Source organism: Hippocampus zosterae, chromosome 11 (genome assembly GCF_025434085.1).
Source record: "Hippocampus zosterae strain Florida chromosome 11, ASM2543408v3, whole genome shotgun sequence".
NCBI lineage: Eukaryota > Metazoa > Chordata > Actinopteri > Syngnathiformes > Syngnathidae > Hippocampus > Hippocampus zosterae.
In genome coordinates this window covers 20,827,994-20,853,617 of record NC_067461.1, presented here as the reverse complement: position 1 = coordinate 20,853,617, position 25,624 = coordinate 20,827,994, and the positions used below count along the sequence as shown (strand labels likewise).

General features: G+C 44.8%; 1 protein-coding gene across 3 annotated transcripts in view; it reads left to right on the top strand.

Moving 5' to 3' along the window:
- The window catches only part of birc6 (baculoviral IAP repeat containing 6), a 116,567-nt gene that overhangs the window by 39,767 nt on the left and 51,176 nt on the right, over window positions 1-25,624 (top strand). Inside the window, exons 30-55 of one of the 3 annotated variants that reach the window (XM_052080968.1) lie at window positions 2,183-2,402; window positions 4,117-4,253; window positions 4,372-4,509; window positions 5,687-5,814; window positions 6,127-6,255; window positions 6,466-6,681; window positions 6,866-7,049; window positions 14,265-14,438; window positions 14,661-14,791; window positions 16,161-16,314; window positions 16,396-16,512; window positions 17,948-18,108; window positions 18,619-18,739; window positions 18,851-18,961; window positions 19,774-20,032; window positions 20,116-20,687; window positions 20,767-20,942; window positions 21,029-21,125; window positions 21,260-21,454; window positions 21,529-21,729; window positions 22,611-22,890; window positions 22,978-23,234; window positions 23,331-23,439; window positions 23,740-23,964; window positions 24,265-25,117; window positions 25,209-25,352. In XM_052080968.1, the coding sequence (XP_051936928.1) occupies window positions 2,183-2,402; window positions 4,117-4,253; window positions 4,372-4,509; window positions 5,687-5,814; window positions 6,127-6,255; window positions 6,466-6,681; window positions 6,866-7,049; window positions 14,265-14,438; window positions 14,661-14,791; window positions 16,161-16,314; window positions 16,396-16,512; window positions 17,948-18,108; window positions 18,619-18,739; window positions 18,851-18,961; window positions 19,774-20,032; window positions 20,116-20,687; window positions 20,767-20,942; window positions 21,029-21,125; window positions 21,260-21,454; window positions 21,529-21,729; window positions 22,611-22,890; window positions 22,978-23,234; window positions 23,331-23,439; window positions 23,740-23,964; window positions 24,265-25,117; window positions 25,209-25,352 (5,489 nt within the window). Of the gene's footprint in view, window positions 1-2,182; window positions 2,403-4,116; window positions 4,254-4,371; window positions 4,510-5,686; window positions 5,815-6,123; window positions 6,256-6,465; window positions 6,682-6,865; window positions 7,050-14,264; window positions 14,439-14,660; window positions 14,792-16,160; window positions 16,315-16,395; window positions 16,513-17,947; window positions 18,109-18,618; window positions 18,740-18,850; window positions 18,962-19,773; window positions 20,033-20,115; window positions 20,688-20,766; window positions 20,943-21,028; window positions 21,126-21,259; window positions 21,455-21,528; window positions 21,730-22,610; window positions 22,891-22,977; window positions 23,235-23,330; window positions 23,440-23,739; window positions 23,965-24,264; window positions 25,118-25,208; window positions 25,353-25,624 lie in introns of all 3 variants that reach the window. The other 2 variants (XM_052080969.1, XM_052080967.1) reach the window with 2 other exon arrangements.

Sequence of the window (25,624 nt, the reverse complement as noted above, 5' to 3'; positions counted from 1 at the left end):
GGGCGAGAGAATTTAGAGTATTTGTGAGGCAGGAATTGTAGTGAGCGGTGAGGTCATCCGGGTTTGAAAGGGCGTCTGGAGGCGGGGAACGGTCGATAATGGAGCAGAAGGTGTCAATGTTGATATTTTTGATATTCCGAAAAGAAATGAGGCGGGAGGTTTTGATTGTAGAGAGACGGAGTACGGTGTTAAAAGTGAGGAGAAAATGATCGGTTTCAGGAAAAACATCAGCAGTGGGCTTGGAGGGGGAGAGGCCGGAGCAGCAAACCAAGTCCAATGTGTGGCCTTTGATTTGGGTGGGGAAGTCAGTGAGACAGTGTATCGCGAGACTCTCCAGGTAGGATGTGAAGTCTCTTGTGAGTGGCAGGTCGGGGTTGTCCATGTGAATATTGAAATCTCCCAGCCAAATTAAATTTGGCGAGAGAGTGGATAAGTGTGTGATTAAACTGGAAAATTCATTGATGAAATCACTATGTGGCTTTGGGGGGCGATAAACTGTGGCAATGATGGTTGGCGTGGGTCCAGGGAGTTTAAACACCATGCATTCAAAAGAGCTTGATGCAGGAACGGAGACTGGAAAGACTTTCCACTTCTCGCGGTGGATTACCGCGAGCCCTCCTCCACGGCCGTTGCCACGGGAGCGGCAGATGTAAACAAAGCCGGGAGGAGTGGAGTCATTCAGAGCAGCGAACTCGTTTGTTTGTTGCCAGGTTTCTGTTAGAACGAGGAAGTCAAGTTTGCGTTCGGCGAGTACATCTTGAATGAGGTGTCCCTTGTTCGTAAGTGAGCGGATGTTCAGCAGTCCAAAGTTGACAACGGAGGTGTCGTGTTTGACGGCGGCAGTACCGTTAGCCGACCTAGCCAGGCGGGCTACTGCATAGTCGGTGGTGTTGCGGCCGCGGTTCCTGGGAGGACGTCGAGAAGTGGACCAGGTCGAGTTGATTGAGCCAGCATTTTTGTAGTCAACATGTCTACGCGACCCGCGGTGAAAGTAGCGACGTCAAGGCAGGCGAGCGATGTCAGGATGATGGTGCAGTTCCGGCGGTGGAGGCTCCGGTGCAATCCTCCGGATCCGGAGAAGATCCGCGACAGAATAATGGAGTAGTCCTGTCGCTGACTGATGGCAGAACGTCAGGAGTATCAGAAATAACCCAAAGGCGGCAAAGTTGTGCCGCGCCATGACGAGGGAGAAATGCCGGTGCGGTGACAGCCGGTAAGTTTAAGCTAGCGGCGTTAGCCCATGGACTAAGTTACGATTTGGGTTTGGTTGACCAGGTGAAGCTATGATTTGCTACATCAATCACAGTCCAAACAGTCCAAAAACAGAAGGGCAAGGAAAAATCAGAAGAAAATCTGTGCTTTGTAAAGATTGGAAACATTTTGGAGTGAGAAGCGGCGACATGCACGCCAGCGTCCTCTCACCCCGGAAGTGACCAAAATCAATGATAATTTTACAATTTGAGCTCGGCGAGTCTCAGGGACTCGCTGATCAGAAAAGTATGAGTCCCATTATGTATTTAGAGTCCCAAATTTCAAATTCAGAATTGGTCTACTTATTCAATTGCACATGATCATAACACAAACAACCACAATATACATTGATTGATAATAGGCTTATTTCTTGTAAACAAATGCTGCAAACATTTTAATAATTCGGGCATACAGGATTTGCTGAGAAATAGGTTTTTATTTCATTCCATGGTTCAGTCTGAGTTCATAAATTGTCCTCTTTACTCTCCTTCCAATGATGCAAGGCTTTCTCAAAGTCAACTTATCATCGCAAAAACTATCCAACTTTAGCTGCTTCCTCTGTGATATCTCTGCAATAAACCTTTGCAACACTTGTTTTAACGTTACACAACTTGGCAATTGTCTGCTTCCCGCGAGGTGAAGGCAGATCTCACCAATGTCGTCACGCGAGATTACTTCAAATCAAAACGACAATGGCGGCGATGGTTAAACTGCGATCGTTGGAAAAAAAGATTTACCTTAGTTTTTTTGTTGTTGTTTTGACTGAGAAATTTCCTGAGCAGTTTTTTCAAAATTTCTGGTTCAGTTAGCAGTTTGTTATTGTGCAATTGCCATTTTGTGACATGTCTGAGGGCAAGGGAAACCCAGCTATGGATTTGCATACTTCATTTATCCTGCTTTTTTTTTTTTTTTAACACATCTGTATATTCAGGACACTCTGTGCCATCAGTGCTCCAGAGTACCTTCCATGCACAGGCCTGCGAGGAGCTCTTCAAACACCTTTGCCTCAGTGGGACACCGAAAATCCGTCTTCATGCTGGCCTGCTTTTGGTACAGCTGTGTGGAGGTGAACGCTGGTGGGGACAGTTCCTCTCTAACGTCTTGCAGGAGCTGTACAACTCGGAACAGCTGCTCATTTTCCCCCAGGACAGGTAAAGTGCCCTTTAACACATTACAAAAAGGGGCCATGTATTTTTAATAGACAGTCAAACCTCGGTTTTCAAATGTCTTGGTTCTCGGCCAATTCGGTTTTCGACCAAAAATTTAGATTTTTTTATGCCTTGGATGCCAAACAAATTTTGGTTCTCGAACAAACTGAGCGCACTTGAATGCACCATTCAACTCCTCTCACCTTCCTTACACAAGGAAGTGACGCTTCCTCGTTTTGCTTTCCTTTGTGAGCAGATGTGTTCAATAAACATTTTTATTTTAAAAAGAGCGTGGTTTCGGTTTTCGAACAATTTCGGTTTTCGAACAGCCTTCTGGAACGGATTATGGACGAAAACCAAGGTTTGTCTGTATTTAGAATGACTCAAGAAAGTGATCACATGTAATAACATGCAATATTGTATGTAGTAGTGGGAGTACATCTCTCCAATAAAAGCCAATTTGATCATGTATCTCGATACAGTGAGTGTGACACAATTCAACTACGGTAGTGGAAGGATTCGATATAGTACAGCTCAGTTCAAAAGGGTAGGATGCAATGAATTTACATTTCATTTTACAATACAAATGAACCTTTCAGTACCGTAATTGAAGCAATTCCTTCAAAGACATTTATGAAAGACCAGTGAACAAATGTATGTGGAGCTTTTGGCTTGTTTATTAACACGTAACACCAAAAGCTCTCCAACACATAAACCAGTCAGATTGATTAAAATCCAAGAAAAAACAAATTGGCAACATCCAACCCATTTATACCGAGTCACAACATTTTGATTGAGCCATTGTCTGGCATGAGCAATCTTGAGACAGATTCGCTAGTTTATGTATTGATGGATGCACTCACATCTTTCCAATCAAAACCGATACAATGATTCAAATTGGTTTGCGTGACACCTCGAGTATATACCTTGTTTATAACTTAGTAAAACAAATGTGACAAATAAAATGTATATCTTATAATTGAAAACTGAATATCATATCATTTGAGCGGCTGCATTCCTTGTCACCTTGCAAACAGTCTTGTTTTAATGTCAGAGTTTTTCCTGGACAAAGAAATGAATAACAAAAGAAATGACTCGGCACACAGGGAAAATTGTCTTCAATATCGACAGGAGTGGATCTCTGAGCGCGAACGACGGTTTAGTTGCTCCGTGATCACACTCAGAGCACCACCCCCCCTCCCCGCGAGTTTGATCTTTTATTGTAACATATGCAAAATACAAGAAAAACAGTGCCCCCGATATTTGCATACCACACCCCCGGTCCGACCCCTCAGTAGTGATTGGTTACCTTGGTATAAGCTTTGAACCATCAGTACGTTGGCGCCTTTCTGTCTGGTCTACACTGAATCAACATGTTGCAGATTTTGCGGACGACAAATGTCGCCTGGGCGCAACGGGTGTTCTGAAATCGTCTTTTGTTGTTCAACCGCTGTTCTCAAATTATTCATTCCCCCTTTGTGACCGAGTCTCGCCCTCTCTCCTCTGATCGCCCAACTGCATTGACGTGCTAATTATGGGCTTCAACAGCCCTCCAGCCAGGTGGCCGGCGCCTTTGTGCACAGGGTTTTGGGGGTGCTGGATACGCACCCAAACGTTTAGACGTGCCCAAATTAAATGAAACTTTAAACATGATACCATTTTGCTCATAGATTCCTCTAACATGTGATCATAACTTTTCTGAATCTTTTTATCACAGAGTGTTTATGCTTCTCTCCTGCCTTGGCCAAAGATCCCTGAGCAACAGTGGCGTGTTAGAGGGTCTATTGAACCTCCTGGACAGCCTGTTGTCTCCTCTGCAGCAACCACAAGCTGCTCTACAGCAAAGGACTGAAGGTTGTGGTACAGAATGACACAGGGCTTAGCAAGGATCATCTGTTGATTTGCACATCTTGCGATTTTAAACATAAGAGATATTGACTTTGAATCAATCTGACTGTCTTGTGTTCTGCAGGTGTTTTGGATATCCCGATGATCAGTTGGGTGGTGATGCTTGTTTCTAGACTGTTGGACTATGTCACAAGTTTAGAAGATGAAGCTTCAGGTGGGAAGAAACACCTTGGAGGGAAAGAGAGGGAGAGAACTTTTACAGGTACTTGAGCACTTTGATTTCATACTTGAGTGATTTCACAAGTGTCAGTAGAGCCGCAGCACCTTGACGGACGGCGGCTTTGAGATAGCGACGGGTTACAGGTAGTCTTACTGGGCGACGTTTCACTCAGTATTTCCTACTTGCTCCATTGTCCTGACAGCAGAAACAGAAAATATGTGAATTCGAAAAACACTCATTAGGAATTCAGCTCACTGAAAATACCATGTTTGACTTTTCATGCTGCTTTTAGCTAGTGCTATGCTCCTAGGCTAGTCAACCTGACTGTGGCGGGGCCATGGGTGTTGCCATGGCCTTTGGCTTCTCTCCAACCCATCAACAGCTCATTAGTCAACCAGCTGTATTCGATCATCTTGATTTACTTTGGAATGAAAGTAACTTAGATATCAACATCCAAGTGAGATCCTAAATTTGTGTTGTGACTGCGACTGAGTCGTTCTTTTGCGGTAAACATTGACAATCGATTTGCAGCTTGGAGAGAGCGATGGTCGTGTTTAAAAAAAAAAAATCATAATAAAATTCCCCAGCCAATTCGGTATAGTATTTGCTGAAGCTATTATGGACAGTCCCTCCCACCCCCCTCCAGCCCGCCCTGACAGCACTGAGGAGCTCCTTCAGCCAGAGACTGTTACACCTGCGCTGCAAGGAGAGATACCGCCGCTCGTTCCTACCGACTGCTGTCAGGCTGCTGAATAAAAAATAAATTGTGAAAAAACAGTAACAATTGTAAATAGCACAGCCGCCTTATACCAGTTTCATATATGATTTTATATATATATATATATATATATATATATATATATATATAGATAGATAGATAGATATAGAATACACAGCTCAGCTTTCTTCTGAAGCATTTATTTTTGTGCATGCAAACACTTTTTTTCCCTTCTTTCTACCCACCAATTTTGCTGCTGTAGACGGTAAATTTTCCCAGTGTGGAACAAATAAAGGATATCTTAATATTAAGGCAATCTGTTTAAATGTACAAATATAAACTACAATTGTAGAAAATAACATTTCTCAAAAGCTTGGGTGTTGAATCTATTCGTACACCTTGTGATGAATTGATTCATTCTACAGCAGATGAAAAAAATCCTCGAAAATAACTTAAGAAAAGAGTGGAAGCCCTGACTGAAGATAATTCTTTTTTTTTCAGGTATTCAGTGGAGCTTTATCAACAACAGCCTTCAGTCTCAGAACACCAGCCGATCAGCTAAAGGCAGCAGTAGCCTCGACAGACTTTACTCCCGCAAGATTCGGAAGCAACTTGTCCATCACAAGCAGGTACACGTATCTCATTGGTTTACCACTTATCCTTGTTTATTTTTTATTTATTTATTTTTTTTTTTTGCAAATTACAAATTGTGAATTAGTTATCTGTGAATGTCATGTCATTTGCCTTTTCAAACAGCCCTTCTTTCTCTTACACACGTAAATTTAAGTTAACTGCTTAACCCTCTTATTCAAGAGTCATTATTTATTAAAAGTATTCATCAACATATTTTTTTTGCATTGGAACAAATGCATTATTGTGGGTTTTCAGAAGGGGAATATTTTTCAGGGCTGATATTCACTGTGGCCCTTTATTTCTAGCAGTTAAATCTATTGAAAGCAAAACAAAAAGCTTTAGTCGAGCAAATTGAGAAGGAGAAAATCCAAAGCAACAAGGGCTCCTCCTACAAACTCTTAGTGGAGCAGGCCAAGCTCAAGCAAGCCACATCCAAGGTAGGTTCTGCTTTTACATTCTAGATTATCCTCTTTTGAAAGACGAAAGGAAAAAGATGATTTTGCAATGTCATAGTTTTCCTGATATTGTTTAAATACAGATTGATGATTTTGATTTGAATGGTGAATCCAAAATGGGGACTGCTTTTAGAAAATTCTGTTATCTCCTGCAAAACATATATTGATGTCCAAACTCTCTCGCTTTCCCAGCACTTTAAAGACTTAATCCGTCTTCGGCGGACGGCTGAATGGCCACGCTCCACGTTAGACACGGAGTCTGCAACAGCCAAAGAAGCACCAGAAGTTGAGCCCCTGCCCTTTACATTGTCGCATGAGCGCTGCATCTCAGTGGTGCAGAAGCTAGCCCTTTTCCTCCTATCTATGGACTTCACCTGTCATGCTGACCTGCTACTTTTTGTCTGCAAGGTAGTGTCTTAAATTTGAGAGATTCATTCAAGATTAATTTTTTGTTAATTAGCACATATCCTTATGTTTAATGAATTGGGTTAAAATAAATAAAAATAAAACGATTTGAAGAAGATCATTACGTTGATTTACTCATTTTGTAATTCCCAAATCCTCTTAATGAACACACTTATCACCTCTTCAGGTCCTGGCTAGGATAGCAAATGCCACCAGACCAACAATTCACCTCTCTGAGGTGGTGTCTGAGAACCAGTTAGAGCGCCTACTCCTTCTGCTCGTGGGGACGGACTTCAATCGAGGGGATATCTCCTGGGGAGGTGCCTGGGCTCAGTATTCTCTCACCTGTATGTTACAAGACATCCTGGCAGGTATGCTGTTTAGTGGGCTTTGTTTGCAAATTTAGACATGGGGCTGTATTTTTGTACCGAGCGCAAGTCTGGCACAAAGCGCAATCTAACTGCGCATCCGTGGAGTTGTCTTTGTTTTGATATTTTTCTTGACTTGGCAAACAGAATTACCGTATTTTCACGACTATTCGACGCATCGTACTAATGGCCGCAGTCTCATTAATGGGTGACATTTCTGTATTTTACACATACACAGGACGCACCGTACGAATGGCCGCAGTTTTACAGTGGTAAAACATACGCCAGCTTAAACATACGGCATGCATGCGCGCACTCTAACATGTTAGCTTGAAGCATACGATAGCATGCCAAGACATACAGATAAGATAAAAACACGTTTTTAAAAAGGCAACGAAAGCAGAACTGAGTTCGGGTGTATTTGATTTAGCCATCGTACAATGTTCTCACATACTTCGATCAATCATCACCCAGAAATCCATCAAAGTCCTCATCCTCTGTATCGGAAGCAGAGGACTGCACATCTCAGTTGTCATTGAATGCATCACATGCTAGTGTGAGTTGCTACGCATTGCCGAGCGGAAAGGAGTAGCAACAGCAAAGTCAACATTTCTCTCGTGTGAAGCTTTCCCACAGTTGAAAGTAAAGAACAGAGCGAAACATGGTGGCAGCGCGCGTGTGTGTAGAAAGAATTGAACAATTGTGCAAGTACCGTAATCCATCAAAAACGCTGCGTTCCCTCTCATTGTTGCGTATTGTGGCGTAACTCGCCAAGTGCTGCCTCTCACTCTTTGTAAAGTTGTGTTTGCCAACGATCATCCATTGTTCCCATGCCGTTTGCAACTTTACTTTGAACGCCCGGTTGATGCCAATGTCCAGCGGTTGGAGTTCTTTAGTCAACCCTCCGGGAATAACGGCAAGCTCAGAGTTCATTTGCTTGACTTGTTTTTTTCACCGCTGCTGTGAGATGGGCACGCATGCTAAAAGCATAACCGGTGGCTTTAAGTTTGAACTGAGCTTCGTAGGCGTGTCTTTTTGTCGAATTTATTTTCAGGGGTTCTTAGAAACCAAAACCGGAGTTGTTTTGCAACAATGCACATTGCCACACTCTATACAAGTGTTGGTACTGGCTTGAGGCGTCCACTTACACGCCCACCCTTCACCATTGGCGGACTAGCTTGCCTGTCCTCTCTCTCCCTCTCTCTCTCTCTCTCCCTCTCCATATATGTATATATACACGCCCACCCTTCCCTGATTGGCCGACTTCTTTCCCGCATGCCTGGCCACAGTCACTTCCGCCTTTTCTCTATATAAACAGCGTGTCGGCTGTCAGTCAGATTTTGGAACTCAGCGCATATAAAGGACGCTCCGCACCATAAGGCGTCCTGTCCATTTTGGAGAAAATTTAAGACTTTTAATGGCGCCTTATAGTCGTGAAAATACGGTAGGTGGAACGCGGCGGTAGTATCTTGGTGTGTTGGATGGAAGTAGTCTTATCCTGGCCAATCCTTGTGATATCACTCATTTTCATCAAAATCAGGGCATTACTACGCCATGCTTGACATTGCAGAAACAAATAAACTCGCTGGGCTCCGTGCATGACATTGGCAGGTACACATTAGGGATGTGAATCTCAGCACTGAGGACGATTCGATACACATCTCGATGCACTACCAGCGATGCGATACTTAAACGATACATGGAATTTTCTGGCGACACGATGCGATACGTTTCACCGTCTTCACGATGTGATACGACGCGATACACATTTAGTTCAAATCAATGCGATCCGATACGATACAGTGCAATTTGTTGTGATATTGTGCAATTAAACATGATGCAAATACGCAAAGAAAAAAAGTTGAAAAAAGATGGAATTCAGTATGGTATTGCAAAAAGGATACCACTTTATTCCTTATAATCAATAGAACATGTAAAACAACTTATTTAAGCCCTTTCACAATTGGGTTTTGTGCAAAGAAAATGTAAACAATTTGGCACCTGAGACTCACAGCTGTTGCTGTAGTGTAAACACAGACTACCGTATTTTCACGACTATTCGACGCACCGCACTAATGGCCGCAGTCTCATTAATGGGTGACATTTCTGTATTTTACACATACACAGGACGCACCATACTAATGGCCGCAGTTTTACAGTGGTAAAACATACGCCAGCTTAAACATACAGCATGCATGCGCGCACTCTAACACGTTAGCTTGAAGCATACGGTAGCATGCCAAGACATACAGATAAGATAAAAACACGTTTTTAAAAAGGCAACGAAAGCAGAACTAAATTTGGGTGTATTTTATTTAGCCATCATTCAGCCAAAATTTAAGACTTTTAATGGCGCCTTATGGTCATGAAAATACGGTACTCACTGACTGTCTTATATGAAATATCCATCTCCATAGGACAGAAAAAAATACAATTGAAACAATGTGGCAGTCACAGCCTCAAAGCTGCTGTGTGTATTGTAGCGTACACAGACCACTCTCACTGAGTGTCAAAATGAAATGTCCAAAAGAGTCATCCATATATAGTTTTTCCTTGCACGGTCACAGTGAGCTGCAAGGGGACCCCCAAAATAAGAGGCGATTTTTTTTCTGATCCTGACCTGGTTTGCCAAGAATTTCTCCGGTGTCCAACGAGGAACTGGACGGGGAGGCGGGGGACGGGGCGGGAAACTTGTCGGTGATGTGGTGCCATCGTTTTAAGTGGTCTCCATATTTGTGGTGCTGCCGTTGTATGGCTTCGTAGTGCGACATTCTTTGCAAATTCCGGAGCTTTTATCAATCTTTCCGTCTTTCTTTTCGAAGCCGTAGTATTTCCAAACATAAGATCTGTATGTTGCGGAAGCATTAAATACGATAGTTTCCTCGCTGCTGCTTGCGCGAACTTCCATAGTGTTTCGCTAGTTGTGTATCTGATGCACGGCTACCGTCCGTATTCAAAACAATGATGGTGCATTCATTGCGCCTAGGAAAGGGCAGATAGGTGACGTTTAACATGAATAAAACGGCTCTTGAATCGAATTTTACCGATACCCACCAATGCATCGTGATGAATCTCGATTTCACCCGTCAATCGCGTCGTACCCAGTGAATGAGCCGATGCACTTGCATCGCGCACATGCGCATCGATGTATCCATTTATATCGATTATTTTCCACAACCTTAGTACACATACTATAGTGTGTAGCAACGCCACTCAAGCGAAGCGCGACTCAGCAGTTGATAGTCCGCTGCTCTGTGCTGTGCATCTGTTAGCGCGAACATGTACGCACGCGCACGTCTCTTGGCTTCAACCAATCAGCGTCGACGCAACCAACGTTACACATCAAAGAGCTTTGATCTACGACACCAGCAAAGTTAGCCTAGTCGAGACGAAAGCTAAACCAGTATAGCAGACACGACGCTCGTGGTCGGACGGATACGCTCTCATTGGTAATTGTGGTTTTCCTTTTTTCTCTGTCCAAATACAGTCAAACCTCGGTTTTTGAAAGTCTCTGTTCTCGACCAAATCAGTTTTAGACCAAAAACTTCAAGTTTCTTTATGCCTCGGATTATGACCGAAAATCTGTTGTCTACCAAACTAAGCAAACCTGAATACGTCACTCGGCTTCCGGTCCTCGACCAAACTGAGCGTACTTGAATGCGCCACTCAACTCCTCTCGAGTTCCGTACACGAGAAAGCGGGAGCGCTCCCCCTCCCAAAGCGGGAAACGGACCTGCCAGGAAGTGAGTGCGTCACTCAACTCTCCTGGCATCTCTGCCGCGAGCCACATCCTCGACGTCCTCGATCGGACTTCTGGGCGACGCTTCATGGTCGATGTCAGCGTTGTCCCTCCCTCCCCCGCAGAGCGCCATCACCCTGCCAGCGGCTCCTCCCTCCAAGCAGCCAACCGCACCACTATCAAGACGTACGGCCAATGCTTCCTCAAACTTAATCTGGGCTTGCGCTGTTGCTTCCACTTCGTTTTCACCATCGCAGATGTCCCCCGTCCCATCATTGGTGCTGATTTCCTGCACGAATTTGACTTGTCAGTCGGCGTTCGCAGGAAGGTGCTGGTTGACGACAAGACCAGCCTTACGGCACGTGGAACCACCTCTGACCATTTTCTCCAGCGTCTGTCTCATCTCCTTGCCCCCTCTTCGTTTCCCTACCAACCCTGTTGCGGCGTTTCCCTAATCTGACAAATCCTGCGCAGATGACTGAGCCAGCGCCTCCCGATATCGTTCATCACATCGAGACGGCCGGTTCCGCCAAGTTCCAGCGTTTTGAAGCAAGGGATCGCTGAAGCCGAATTTGATCACATGCTTCAGCTCAGTATCATTCGTCCTGCGAGCAGCAAATGGGCCTCCCCGCTACACATGGTTCTCAAAGCAAAGGCACGTGATTGGCGTCCATGCGGAGACTACCGTGCCCTCAACTCCGTCATCATCCCCGATCGATATCCCATCCCACACATCCACGACTGCGTGTCCTTCCTTCACAGGAAGTTGCAACGGCTCAAGGACGCGACACTCCTTGCCCACCTCAGCCCCGACAACCAGTTGTCTCTGATGGTCAACGCCTCTAAGGATGCTGTTGGCGCAGTCCTCCGCGACGGCCACGACAGTGACTTCCGCCCAATCGCCTTCTTCTCGAAGAGCCTCCAGCCTGCTGAATGACGCTAAAGCACCTTTGGTCGCGAGCTGCTTGCAGTCTACCCCAGTGTGAAGCACTTCCGCCACTTCATATAGGGCATTCGCGTCATCGTCTTCACCGACCACAAGCCACTGCTCTCTGCCATTCCATCTGCCTGCACGAACTACCTGTAGCAAGAGATCCATCACTTTGACTACCTCTCCCAAAAAGTTGCTGATGCTCTCGCTCGAATTGAGATCAAAGCCATCCAGTTCCCCGAGGGCCTCAATTTCGACGCGATGGCAGAGGCTCAGGCGCGTGAGGGTCTGGCTAACCGATCCAGATGTCATCTCCGTGCCCATCCCCAACTCCGACCGAACCCTCCCCTGTGTCCAGACTGATGGTGTCGCCCGACCATTGGTCTCCGACTCCCTTCGACGCAAGGTCTTCGATTCCCTGCATAGACTCTCTCACCCAGGAATTCGCGGCACGACGAAGCTGATCGCGAAACGTTTCCCCTAGAAGGGTCTGCAGAAAGATGTCCGAGACTGCCTCCGGTGACAACATTCCAAGGTGCACCGGCACACGAAATCGCCCGTCTACACCATTGACATGCCTGATTCTCGCTTCAGCCATGTCCACATCGACCTGGTGGGACCCCTTCCAGCGTCCCGTGGTTGCCGCTACATCCTGACCTGCTTTGATTGCTTCACCCGATGGTGCGAGGTGATCCCTCTTCCTGACAGCAGTACCGAGTCAATCGTGCTGGCCTTCCTCCAACACTGGGTCGCTCACTTTGGTTCACTGGGAACCATGACCACTAATCGTGGAGCCCAGTTAAGAGTCGAGCCTCTTGCTCTGCACCTTCCTCGGGTGCGAACGACGTCGGACTACTGCCTACCACCCTGCTGCCAACGGAATGGTCGAGTGCCTTCATCGCCAACTGAAGGCCTCACTGATGTCGTCCGACAACGCAGAGCACTGGGTTGACAACCTGCCACTCGTCCTGCTTGGCATTCGCTCCATGCTGAAGCCAGACATCAACTTGTGTCCCGCGGAGCTTGTATACGGTGCGTCGCTGAGACTGCATGGTGAGTTGTTCAACATGACCGAACCAATGGCGGGTGCCGTCAACGACCTGCTTCACCGCTTACATCAGTTCGCGCAAAGCCAGCAACCCAAGCCGCCACGAAAGTCCAACCTGTCAGCGCAAGTTGATCCCGACCTTCGGACCTGCCCTCACATCTTCCTCCGCTGTGATCGAGTGCGGAAGTCTCTCGAACCATCTTACGACGGTCCCTTCCCTGTCACTGCCAGAGGGGAGAAAACATTCAAACTCAGAATAAATGGCCGTGAGGACACCATCGACCGACTCAAGCCGGCAGTCGGAGAGCAGCAGTCTCTTTGCTCAGGAACATCGACTTTCGCCAACAACACAAGTCCGTCCTCACCCGCAATTCCCTCATCAACAGCAGCTATTCCATTCCCGGTTCCGTCAACCTCAACCGCTGCCCTTCCTGTTCCCATCTCGACCACGACATCATCCACGGCTGTTCGCCCTACGATGTCCCGCTCGCCCTGCACTTCGCCACTGAAATCTGGCAACCACCCGCAGCGGCCGACGAGTCTGCTTCCCCAATCTTTTCATCTCCTATCGGCGTTTCCAGACGTTCCGTCATTCCAATGGCTTCTTTCCTTCGTCGCCTTCGCCGACTTCGGATTCAGGAGTGGGGCCTTTAGCGACGCCACTCGAGCGAAGCATGACTCAGCAGTTGATAGTCCACTGCTCTCTGCTGTGCATGCGTCAGCATGAACATGTACGCACGCGCTCGTCTCTTGGCTTCAACCAATCAGCGTCGACGCAACGGACGTTACACATCAAAGAGCTTTGATCCACGACACCAACTAAGCTAGCCAAGCCGAGACAACAGCTAAGCCAGTACAGCAGACATGACGCTAGAGGTCGGACGGATACACTCTCATTGGTAATATGTGTGGTTTTCCTTTTTTCTCTGTCCAAATATATATGTTTCTCCTACAATAGTAGTCTTGTCCACGGCGTCTTTTTTCGGTCCACTGGGGTTTAGCAAGTGTGATTACAAAGAGACGAACATCTCTTAAGTCTACCGTCCACGTGGCAATGGGCAATTGGATTCTGCCTTGTCCCCCTGATCATATGTCTGTGTGTGACCCTCAGCACCTCCTCAGTAGTGCCAGGGTTGCGAATAATTTTTTTATTTTATTTTTTTAGATGATGTATTTTATTTCTACAATGTTTCTGCCATTCTACCAAAATAGGGCTCTTAGTGTGCATGCACACACAAAAAATGTGACAGAGGGGATATTGAACCCAAAAAAGAATAAACATGCCTTTTGTTGTGAACACTGAAAATTGTTCACAAATAGCCAGGATAATAGAATACGTCACTAAATAAGGCACTGTGTGAGAGAGGTCATGCACAACAATGTTCAAGAGATTCAAAGTATTGGAGGAGTCACTTTTTATGTCCTTGCTACACAATGCCTGTAAGAAAAACAAGATCGGAAACACATGGTCATTCGTAATAATAATGAACATTATTTCAGGTGAACTGCTGTCTCCTGGTTCTATGGATGTCATGGATGAAGTGACTGTTGTTGAGGAGGCCGGGGCTTCGTCCTCATCAGTTGGGGTTGATCAAGATGACCCCTTGCCTCAGCCTATGCCGATCCCCTTGGTAGAGAGCATTGATGAGACCCTCGTGCCTGATATGATTGCAGGTGCTACCTGGACCCTCACAGTGTGTGGGATGGCCCATCAATTACCAACATTTCACATACTACCGCCGATGCTTGATATGCGGGCATATAAACAATCAAACATTTAGTTTAATGTATTTTTTCTTCTATCAAGACCGTAAAACTATTTTCTCACTCAGTATTCAAATGATAAATCACTTCGCTGAGTAGTGTTGTGTTAAAAGCTGCTTTCATTATCCAAAGGTGCCCCACCTGTGTCTTTGGAAAAAGAAAAAGACATGGACTTTGACTTGTTACAAGACCTGATGGATGTTGATATTGATCCTTTAGATATTGACTTGGAAAAAGATCCGCTTGCTGCAAAAGTGTTCAAGGTATGTTTTTTTTCTGAAACATCTTCCGTTTCATGTTTTCTCTTATTCCCCTCCCTCAACGATGTTTTATGTTAACATTCAACATGTCTTTCTGTGTAAACATCTGAAGATAAACCTTACTCACCAAAAGGCAAATAACCCACACAAATAGAATAGAACTTTGCCACTGTCATAGAAGAAATTAAAATCCATCCATCCATACATCCATTTTCTAATCCACTTATCCTCATGAGCGGGGTCGGCAAACTACGGCCCACTCCGCGGCCAAATCCGACCCGTTGATCTTTTTAATCCGCCCGCTGAAGGTTGGTACACAATTAAGGTTCGATGCCAACGACTACATTCATTTCATTTTGACTTGTAATGACAGGCATTTCAACGCCAGGTGGCACAGTTACTTGAAGTTGCAGAGAATAGGGAGGAAGGGGGAGACGATACAGAAGCCCGCAGTAGTGCCAAGTCAAACAAATCTCGTTCGATACGACGGAATAATGTACTCTTAAAGTTTGAAAAACGTCCCAACAAATGCAAAATACTGCTTTTTAAATAAAGAAATCCAATTAATGTTATGTTGAATTTAGTTCACCATTTTGATCCGGCCCTCCATAATATTTTCTGGTTCTTATTTGGCCCTATGCAAAAAATAATTGCTCACCCCTGCTCGTGAGGGTCGCGGGTACCCTGAAGTGGTTGCCAGCCAATCACAAGGCACACATAGACAAACAAGCATTCGCTCTCACAATCACACCAAGGAACAATTTAGTGTTCCATTAACCTGCTATGTGGGCTTTTTTGGAATGTGGGAGAAAAAACGGAGTACGCAGAGAGATCCCACGCAAGCACGGGGAAGATGCTAACTCCACACAGGAAAGCCCGAACCGGATTAGAACACTGCACTGCTGCACTGTAAGGCGGACATACGAACCAGTTTCCACCTTGCAATGATTGAAAATCACTAAATGAAAAATATGCTTCAGACATTCAACAGAACTTGGAATTCAAGCGATTGTGCATGACTTTCCAGAAGCGTCAGCAAATGTAAAAAAAGTTCTTAGACCTCTGTTCAATGAGCAATAATAGATCATAATGCATGAATGATGTATCTTTTTTTGTTCTTTCATTGTTTTGTGATACCACTACAGAAGGCAACCAAACATTTCTCAGAGGCATTGTGATAACCACACACCAGGAATTTGAACTTTTCCTTGACATGACAAAAATATCCTGTTGCTCTTTTAAATGGAAGCAACATACTACTCATAAATTATCAGTGAATTGGTTCCCTGCACACACTTAACATTCACTAAGAGCCTTTTTTCCCCTTTTTATCCTTGCATGTCTCATCCTTTTCCTATTTGTCTTTTTGCAGCCAATAAGCAGCACGTGGTATGACTATTGGGGTTCTGATTATGGCACGTATGGTTACACGCCATACATTGGAGGTGTTGGCATTCCAGTGTCCAAACCACCAGTTGCTGTTGAAAAGCCGGGGTCACAAGGGCTCTCGGTCTCAGTTTCACAAGGTGAGGATTTTCTTCTGTTAATGTTTGTGTTTTTGATATCTTGGCATCAGTTATTTTGACCCACTGCCTGTTTGTCTTCAGCACTGGATGCTCGATTAGAGGTCGGCTTGGAGCAGCAGGCTGAACTGATGCTAAAAATGATGGCAACTTTACAGGCCGACTCGATTCTTCAGGCTCTCACATCAAGCTCCTCCACAGGTAAGCAGAGTGACAAATTAAGAACAGTGTGGCAAATACACAACGAGAGTGCCCAGAGAACATGACTCCTTACTTTAAGGCATAGGTGTCAAACTCAGGTCCTGGAGGGCCGCTGTCCTGCATGTTTTCCAAGTGTCCCTGTTGCAACACACCTGATTCAAATGATCAGATCATCAGCAAGCTCTGCGGAAGCCCGTTATTGAACCTGTTCATTTGAATCAGGTGTGTTGCAACAGGGAGACTTGGAAAACATGCAGGACAGTGGCCCTCCAGGACCTGAGTTTGACACCTATGCTTTAAGGCAGTGGTCCTCAACTAGAAATGTCGCAGGTCCACTTTATTTTTATTTTTTAATAAGACCAAGGTCCGATCCCATGCACGGCGGTCATGGGGAGCAGGGCTATATGACCATTTAGTATGGTAACGCCAAGCTTATACAAATCAACACTCCTCACAACCAACCAACAATGGAGTGCATGAAAATAACAATTATTCACTTTGCCAGAACACAGCAAATAATGAGAGGTATTGTGTTGAGGCACAGGAACTCTTTTATTTTGTTAAGTTGTGCCTGCTTAATAATAGAAATAGCCCTTTTAGGGAAATAAGACATTTTTACTTGAACTTTATTAAACAGTAGTTGTTTTTTTCCCTTAATTTAGCAAAAACAAAATACTAATTTTACCAAACTAAATACTAAACATGAAAACAAAAATATCCTTTTCATTTGTACAATTCCCCTTTTCACATCCCCTCTGAAATCACTGAAAAATATATCAGAAGAGGAGTTCAGAACCATTTTAAATACTGACACAAGGGAGCACAGGAATGTGCAGTGCTGTTCTTCCACTGAAGGTGAATGCAATGTCTGAGGCATGCAAATATTATTTGAGGATGCCATTGTGACGTTAATTTACCATGTTGCGGTGTTTTTCTGTTAAACAGCTGCAAAGATCCCCTGGTAGACGGGAGCAAAACTGCACACAATCGAAACCTCCCGCGATTCGTCTTGTCTAATTGTCTGTGTGCGGCTCTCCTGGGCTGAAGCTGTGAGCACACTGTGGCGTTGCGCATGCGTCTGTCTCCTGACACAATGATCCATTTTGAATGTGTGTGTATTGTGATAGACGCGTGCTGACTCTTATGTATGGGCACACCTTAAGTTTAGAGGAGCCAATCGGCGCATTGTATATGCTGACGCTTATGTATGGGCACACCTTCAGTTCAGAGGAGCCAATCAGCGTATCGTTATCACCGACATGCCCTGCTCAGCCAGCGTCTCTCTCCAGTTAGTCAAACATTATACACACAAAGTCGCGCTGCACAGCGGATAATTTTAACAAGTGATTGCGGTAATGTGCAGATTATAGTCCAAAAATATAAAATGTATAACGTCAAAATCAATTTACAAGAATGAAAACTTTTTGTTTTCCAGTTTGCCAGACTACCAATGGCACAGATGACTCTCTATTGAGGGCTCTTCATGGAGGAGGCTCTCCTCCTGGCAGCACCCTGGTAGTCCAGCCATCTTCAATTCCGATGCTGAGTGCTTGCTTCAACAAGCTTTTCTCCATGCTGCAAGTCCACCATGTACAGGTCTACACACTTTTTTTGACTCAGTAAAACAACATGTTACCTACTACACACGTGGGGGGGGAAAAAAAAATCAAAAAACGACATCTTACCTACTACATACACGGGGAAAAAAATCACAAATATGCAGGGATGTCTCCTCCCTTACACCACATGTCTGTTGTAACTCACCTGAGAGAGTAAAACACTGGAGGTACAAACTCTTCTTCTTGTCAATTTTTATTGTGCTAAATCATGCATGAGATGCGTACACAACACAACCACTTCCATCTCCGTTCTAGTCTGGCAACCATGTGAGCTTCAACCTTGCGGACTTGAAAGGGGGAATATATTTCCTGACGGTTTTTTTTTTGCCTAATTATCAATATGTGTGACCACACGTTAATTTGGGAGCCATAACCTCACATAGATCCAGATACCAAAACACAAAAGGTCACAAACCTATTTTCAATTGAATCAAATTGACTCTTTTCACAGGACATTGTCATTTAATCTTAACATTTCTCCTGTCAGTTGGAGTCATTGCTGCAGTTGTGGATAACACTGAGTCTCAACACAAGCGGCAATGAAGAGAATGGATCAGATATCTTCTTATTTAACTCCAGTCGAGTACCCACCATTCCACTGAATCAAGGTCAGGACTTCTCTCCACCACCATTCTGTATAAACTGTGATTTTCTGCACTTCTAGGAAAGCTAGTAATTTAGTGAAATATGCATACATATATTTGTTTCTGTATGTCTAGCATCAATTAGCAGTTTTCTCACTGTGCTGGCATGGTACCCCAACGCCTCCCTGAGAACTTGGTGTCTGGTGCTGCATTCACTTACCCTGATGACTAACATGCCTGACCATGGTCAGTATTTTTCACTTGCCTAGTTGAGCAAAGTTATGCAGAGTCACATCTGTTGATCAAATTGTCACCTCAAGATCCTGACTGTTTTTATACATACATTATTTTTACTAAATATGAGTCTTGTGGGGATAATATTCTTAATTTTTGTCTCAATTGTGACTACAAATTAATTGCTGCAGCGCTATCGATGAGTCCAGTTGTGATCAGCTTTCATTACAGCTAAACAGAGTAATTTTTCTTAGCTGGAGGGTAAGCTGTGGAGAAAAAACATGCACGGAAAAAAAGTGCAATTTTATAATCTGCATTTTTCTTTTAATCAGTGTAAAAATGTAACTCACCATTTTTTTTCTCAATTGTTCCCACTGTAATCATCTAGTGGTTATTAAAGCACAATTACCGGAGAGATGATTTGTGAATGCAAATTAGAACAATCTTAAGTACAGAACAAACCTCCACCAAGGGTGTTCACAAAGGTGACAAAAAGAAGAATTTTGTGAGCCATATTTTTTGGGCCACTCACATTACAGCAATAAATAAATTCAGTGACAGGCTGTACTCCCTGATTCAGTTCATAGGACATAATTGAATTGAATACAACTTTATTGTCAAATGTGCTGTATTATATACAGCACAGATGAAATTTCTTCCCTCTTAACATAAAAAGTATTAGGATTAGATGAAGGGGCACCGTGCTCGGGCCAGGGAAACGGTGGCGTTGTGACTCGGTAATGAAATCCGTTGCATCTGCATAGAATGGAAGAAATGATACAATAGTCTGAATGCTAATACTGAAAACGTGTCTAAACTTTCAGGCTCCAGTAATGGGATGAACACTCAAGAAAGCACAGCACATCAGATGGTGTCCGATCCAACGCTGGTTCATGTCCTGGTGCGTTTCCTTTCTGGCAGCAACACCAATGGGACAAATCAGCATAGCTCTCAAGTTGGACCCACTGCCACTCAAGCTATGCATGAGTTTTTGAGTCGCTTGCAGGTGCATCTTTCCTCCACTTGTCCACAAATGTTCAGCGAGTTCCTACTCAAACTCTTGCACATCTTGTCAACTGAAAGGTATTTGTTCATTTGTCAAGGGATGTTTTGCATTGCGAAATTACTGTTGTTTTGGGGAATTTACGTGTATCTTGAACTTTCAGGGGTCCGTTCCAGTCAGGTCAAGGTCCACTTGATGCACAGGTGAAGCTGTTGGAGTTTACTTTAGAGCAAAACTTTGAAGTGGTGTCTGTGGTCACCATCTCCTCTGTCATCGAGTCAATCACGTTCCTTGTTCACCATTACATCACCTGCTCAGACAAAATTGTCTCACGCAGTGGCTCTGACAGTTCTGTGGGCGCTCGTGCTTGTTTCGGTGGCCTTTTTGCCAACATCATTCGACCAGGAGATGCAAAGGCTGTCTGTGGTGAAACCACCCGTGACCAGCTGATGTTTGATCTCCTTAAACTGGTTAATGTGCTGGTGCAACTGCCTCTCTCCGGGGACAGAGAGTTCAGTGGTCGGCTGCCAATGGCCGGCAGTGGGGCTTCTGATAGCAGTGTGTCGGATGAAGAGAAGGTTTGCGGAAGCAAAGAAAGTGTGGCTGGCGGATCGACATCCAGTCATGGTCCGTCTGCTGGTGTGGCTGATCTGGTACTGGCTAATCAGCAGATAATGAGTCAGATCTTGTCTGCGCTGGGCCAGTGCAACAGCAGTGCCATGGCCATGATCATCGGTAAGATGTACCAAAACCTTTTCTTTTATAGTAATATGACTTATTCTCCGCTGATCTGACAGTCCTCTTTGGTCTTCAGGAGCCAGTGGTCTCCATCTAACCAAACATGAAAACTTCCACGGGGGTCTGGATGCTATTTCAGTAGGTGATGGCCTCTTCACCATCCTCACCACGCTCAGCAAGAGGGCCACGTCTGTTCAGGTCATGCTGCAGCCCATCCTCACATACATGGCCTGTGGATACATGGGTCGACAGGTGAGCAAGGCACTGGCGTGTTTGGCGGAGTGTATAGTCGATCAATTTTTTTTTTTCGCAAAATCTACATATAGACTGTTTTTTAGGGGTCTCTTTCAACTTGTCAGCTGTCTGAACCTCTTTTGTGGTTCATTCTGCGAGTGCTGGATACCAGTGAGGCTCTCAAAGCTTTCCACGATATGGGTAGGGAGTCACAGATCAATATCTGTATTGTCTGAACTTAATTTATTTTTCATGTCTACCTTCTAATCATGATCATCATCAATCACTCTAGTTGTAGCCATACAAGATCATATAACTTCCTTGTCCCTGTGTAGGTGGTGTCCAGTTAATTTGTAACAACATGGTGACCAGCACCAGAGCCATAGTGAACACTGCACGCAGCATGGTGTCTACCATTATGAAGTTTTTAGACTCGGGTCCAGGAAAGACTTCAGATGGCAACCTCAAATCCCGAGTGATGACGTCAGAGCCAGATAATGCAGAAGGACTCCACAACTTTGCCCCATTAGGTGCTTCAAAGTGTTCTGAAAAACATATTTTGCAATGGCATGTCATCAATTTGAAATGACCTGTCTTTTCCCAGGTACAATAACTTCCAGTAGCCCAACAGCGCAGCCAGCAGAAGTCCTCCTTCAAGCTACGCCACCTCACCGTCGGGCTCGTTCTGCAGCCTGGTCCTACATCTTCCTTCCAGAAGAGGCTTGGTGTGACCTCACCATTCATCTCCCTGCTGCTGTGTTGCTAAAGGAGCTCCACATTCAGCCACATCTGGCTTCTTTAGCTAGTAAGAAGTGTCGTACACAGCCATTACAGTTTCAGTATTTTCTCAAAATTATCCGGCCTCCTTTGCAATTGCATTTATTAGACCTACAGTGGTCATCTTTTGAATGTGTATCAATGATGTAGTCTCTCCAACCACCAGTCTGCTTAGTTCAAGTATACAGAAAGACGTAAATCCCCCTACCCCTTTGGTAAGCGGCCATTTTATTTGGAAATGGTTTTGACGAACTACTATGATCACGTACAGATTTGTTATGTCCTTCGAGGTACGTTTTCGATTGTACTGTTAAGTTTTAAGTTCAAAATTTGCTCAAGACAGCACAAGAGAAGAAGGTATATACAACCATAGTGAATAATATAATCAAAGAAAAAACTGAAGTTGTGCCGGTCTGGGAAAATCATGGATTTGTATGAACTTAGGCAGCCCAGCCCGGTGGTCCACCGGTTAACACGCTTTTCTGTGTGGAGTTTGCATGTTCTCCCCCTTGCCCGCGTGGGTTTTCTCCAGGGACTTTGGGTTTCCTCCCACATTCCACAAACACACGTTGCAGGATAATGGAACACTCTAAATTGTCACTAGGTGTGAGTGTGAGCGTGGTTGGTTGTTCATCTATTGTGTGCCCTGCTATTGGCTGGCAACCGGTTCAGGGTGTACCCTGCCTACTCCCCGAAGACAGCTGGCCCCAGTGACCCTTGTGAAGATAAGCGGATTACAAAATGGATGGATGTACTAACTGATCCGTGGTGGAGTCACTGGTGTTGTGAATAATTTGGACTGTAAATTTATGTACAAAATGTGTAGTTCTGTACTTGAGTTTTTTTCTTTAAAGTAAAAAAAAGCACCATATAATTATTTAGCTGTTGTATTTTCTTCTTTCCAATTAGCCTGCCCCTCCTCTGTCTCTGTGGAGATCAGTGCTGATGGTGTAAACATGCTGCCACTCTCCACGCCAGTTATGACCAGTGGCCTGACCTACATCAAGATCCAACTGGTGAAGGCTGAAGTTGCCTCAGCTGTATGTCTAAGGTTGCACCGGCCGCGTGATGCCAGCACACTTGGTCTGTCTCAGATCAAACTCTTGGGCCTGACAGCCTTTGGTAACACCTCATCTGCTACAGTCAACAACCCCTTCTTACCCTCTGAGGACCAGGTCTCGAAAACCAGGTCCAAAATCTATTCTCATCAACTGACAAACACGTTTATTTTTTGTCACATGCGCCTGGTGGTGAACCTTTTGTTCTTTGTATACAGTATTGGTTGGCTGCGTCTTCTTCACCACTGCCTGACCCATGTCAGTGATCTGGAGGCCATGATGGCCAGTGCAGCAGCACCTACTGCTAACCTTCTGCAGACTTGCGCTGCATTGCTCATGTCACCTTACTGTGGTATGCATTCGCCTAACATTGAAGCGGTTTTAGTGAAGATTGGCCTGCAGTCGACGCGCATTGGTCTTAAACTCATCGACATTCTGTTGAGGAACTGTGCTGCCTCCGGCACTGACCCAGCCAGTAAGTGAACATTTTTTATTTGTTACTTGGATGTGCTTCTAGCTGTTCGGGATGAACTTTTATGAATGTCAAAAAACTAATATTCTCTCTTTTTAGATTTGAACAGCCCTCTGTTGTTTGGTCGACTAAATGGCCTTTCCTCAGACTCAACTATCGACATTCTGTACCAGTTGGGCACTACACAGGACTCAGGAACTAAGGACAGGTTTGTGACGCAAATGACTTCATTTAAATTAGGATGTCCTTACCCTCTGATTTTGATGTTTGGCTTTGCTGTTAGAATGATGAATGAGAAACAGTTTTCTGTCAAGGTGATATCCTCAACGGGCTCTTAAACTGATCATAAAAAGTGTCATTATGTTTATCCTTGTCATCCTTTACCGTCGCAGTGTGCCATTTGTTGCATTTTAAGACACTTGACCAAGATCACTTTCAAGGACAGTGGGAGTGGATCTTTTAATATCGTCCAGCCTCATCAGATTTCTCTGAACTTTTATCGTTCCAGAATCCAGGCTCTTCTCCAGTGGGTTCATGACTCCTCAAGGGTTGCAGCGCTAAAAATTCCCATTAAAAATTCCAGTACCATGAGTGGCTCCTCTTCATTGAGGGAGTATGGGCTTCTCATGCCCTCACCGTCCCACCTCCATTGTGTAGCAGCCATCTTGTGGCACAGCTACGAGCTGCCTGTTGATTACGACCTCCCAACGTTGCTCAACCAAGAGCTTTTTGAGTGAGTCTTCTTTTTTTAATTTTTTTCCCCCCAAGCATATGTATTACGACTGAGAATCTATTTGTGACAAAAGTTTGTCCTATTTCTCTTTTGGACAATTTTGCTCTTACTTTATTCTTTTCATTCATCTTCGTCAACTCAAATTTTGTATTTTTATAACATTGTGCAATGATTGACAAACTTTAACATCAGTAGTTGCATGCTACTCTTTATGTCGACATTTAAAGTGCAGCCCTGCAAATTGCAACTTTAATAGGTTTTGTGGTTAAATACTGAATTGCTGCCTTTCATTTCCCTTAGACTCCTGTACAATTGGTCCATGTCTTTGCCTTGTGACATTGTGCTCAAGAAGGCAGTGGACAGCCTCCTGTGTTCCATGTGTCACATTCATCCAAGCTACTTCTCATTGCTCATGTCCTGGATGGGTATTGTAACAATGCCCAACACTACTCATTCCCAAGCTCAGCAGCACCGACTTGCCATGACTGACGATGGCAAAAAGCAGCACAATGCTAACACCGCCACCACCACGGGACTTACAGATGACTCCAAGCATGCAAGACCTCCAGTGACTTTATCAGAGTCCCAGCTAACCACATTGGCAGCTGCCTCGCAGTCTCCAGGAGCAATAGAGCAACTGCTAGACTCGGGATTGCCCTCATTGCTTGTGCGCAGCCTTGCCCAGTTCTGTGTCCGTTTACTCGCCAATGCTGACCTTCCCTTGCCCGCTGCTCTGGCTGACAGGCGACATTACCAGTACCAGCCGTGCTCCACATCCACACATCGTCCACCACTTGCCGCAGAGCTAGCTGCTCCAGTTCTGCGCTTCCTCACCGAAGTAGGCAACAGCCACCCCATGAAGGACTGGTTAGGCGGACCAGAGGTCAACCCTCTGTGGACAGCATTGCTGTTCCTGCTATGCCACTCCAGTGCAAGTGCCAACACCAGTTGTCAGCCTGTGGGCAAGGACTCATCTGGAGGCATTCTGTCTCCATCACAGCCATATCTCTTAGGCTCACGTTTCTCCCTGGCATCTTCTGGCCAATCAGGATGGCTCACCACACAGCAGAGAACAGCTTTGGAGAATGCCACAGTGGCTTTCTTTCTCCAGTGCATCTCATGTCACCCTAACAACCAGCGGCTCATGGCGCAGGTAGAATTTCTGCTTTCCTCTTTGCTATGGGAGGAGCTAATTACATGCACACAATGCTTATTTTTAACTTTGCTGTATGTTTTTGCTGAAGGTTCTCTGTGAGCTATTCCAATCAGCACCCCAGCGAGGCAATGTGCCTCTCTCTGGAAGCATATCTGGTTTCATACGAAGGCTTTTCCTGCAACTCATGTTGGAGGATGAGAAAGTCACAGTTTTCCTACAGTCTCCCTGCCCGGTGGGTAGCCAGTTGTTCGTCACCATTTAACCATTTGATCACTGTGATGATTACGTGCATTGATGGCTTTAATTAGAATTATTTTAGTTAGAATTATTTAATTTAAAATTCTAAAAAATAAAAAAAAAGCTGTTTGGCGGCATTAGCGTTTTCAGATTCAGTGGGATTCCAATTCACTAATGTACGGTCCAGTTTGAAAGGGTATGATGTTTCTTGTTCAACATAGACAAATTGTTTTACAGTATGAATTAACTTGTCAATGCTGTAAATGT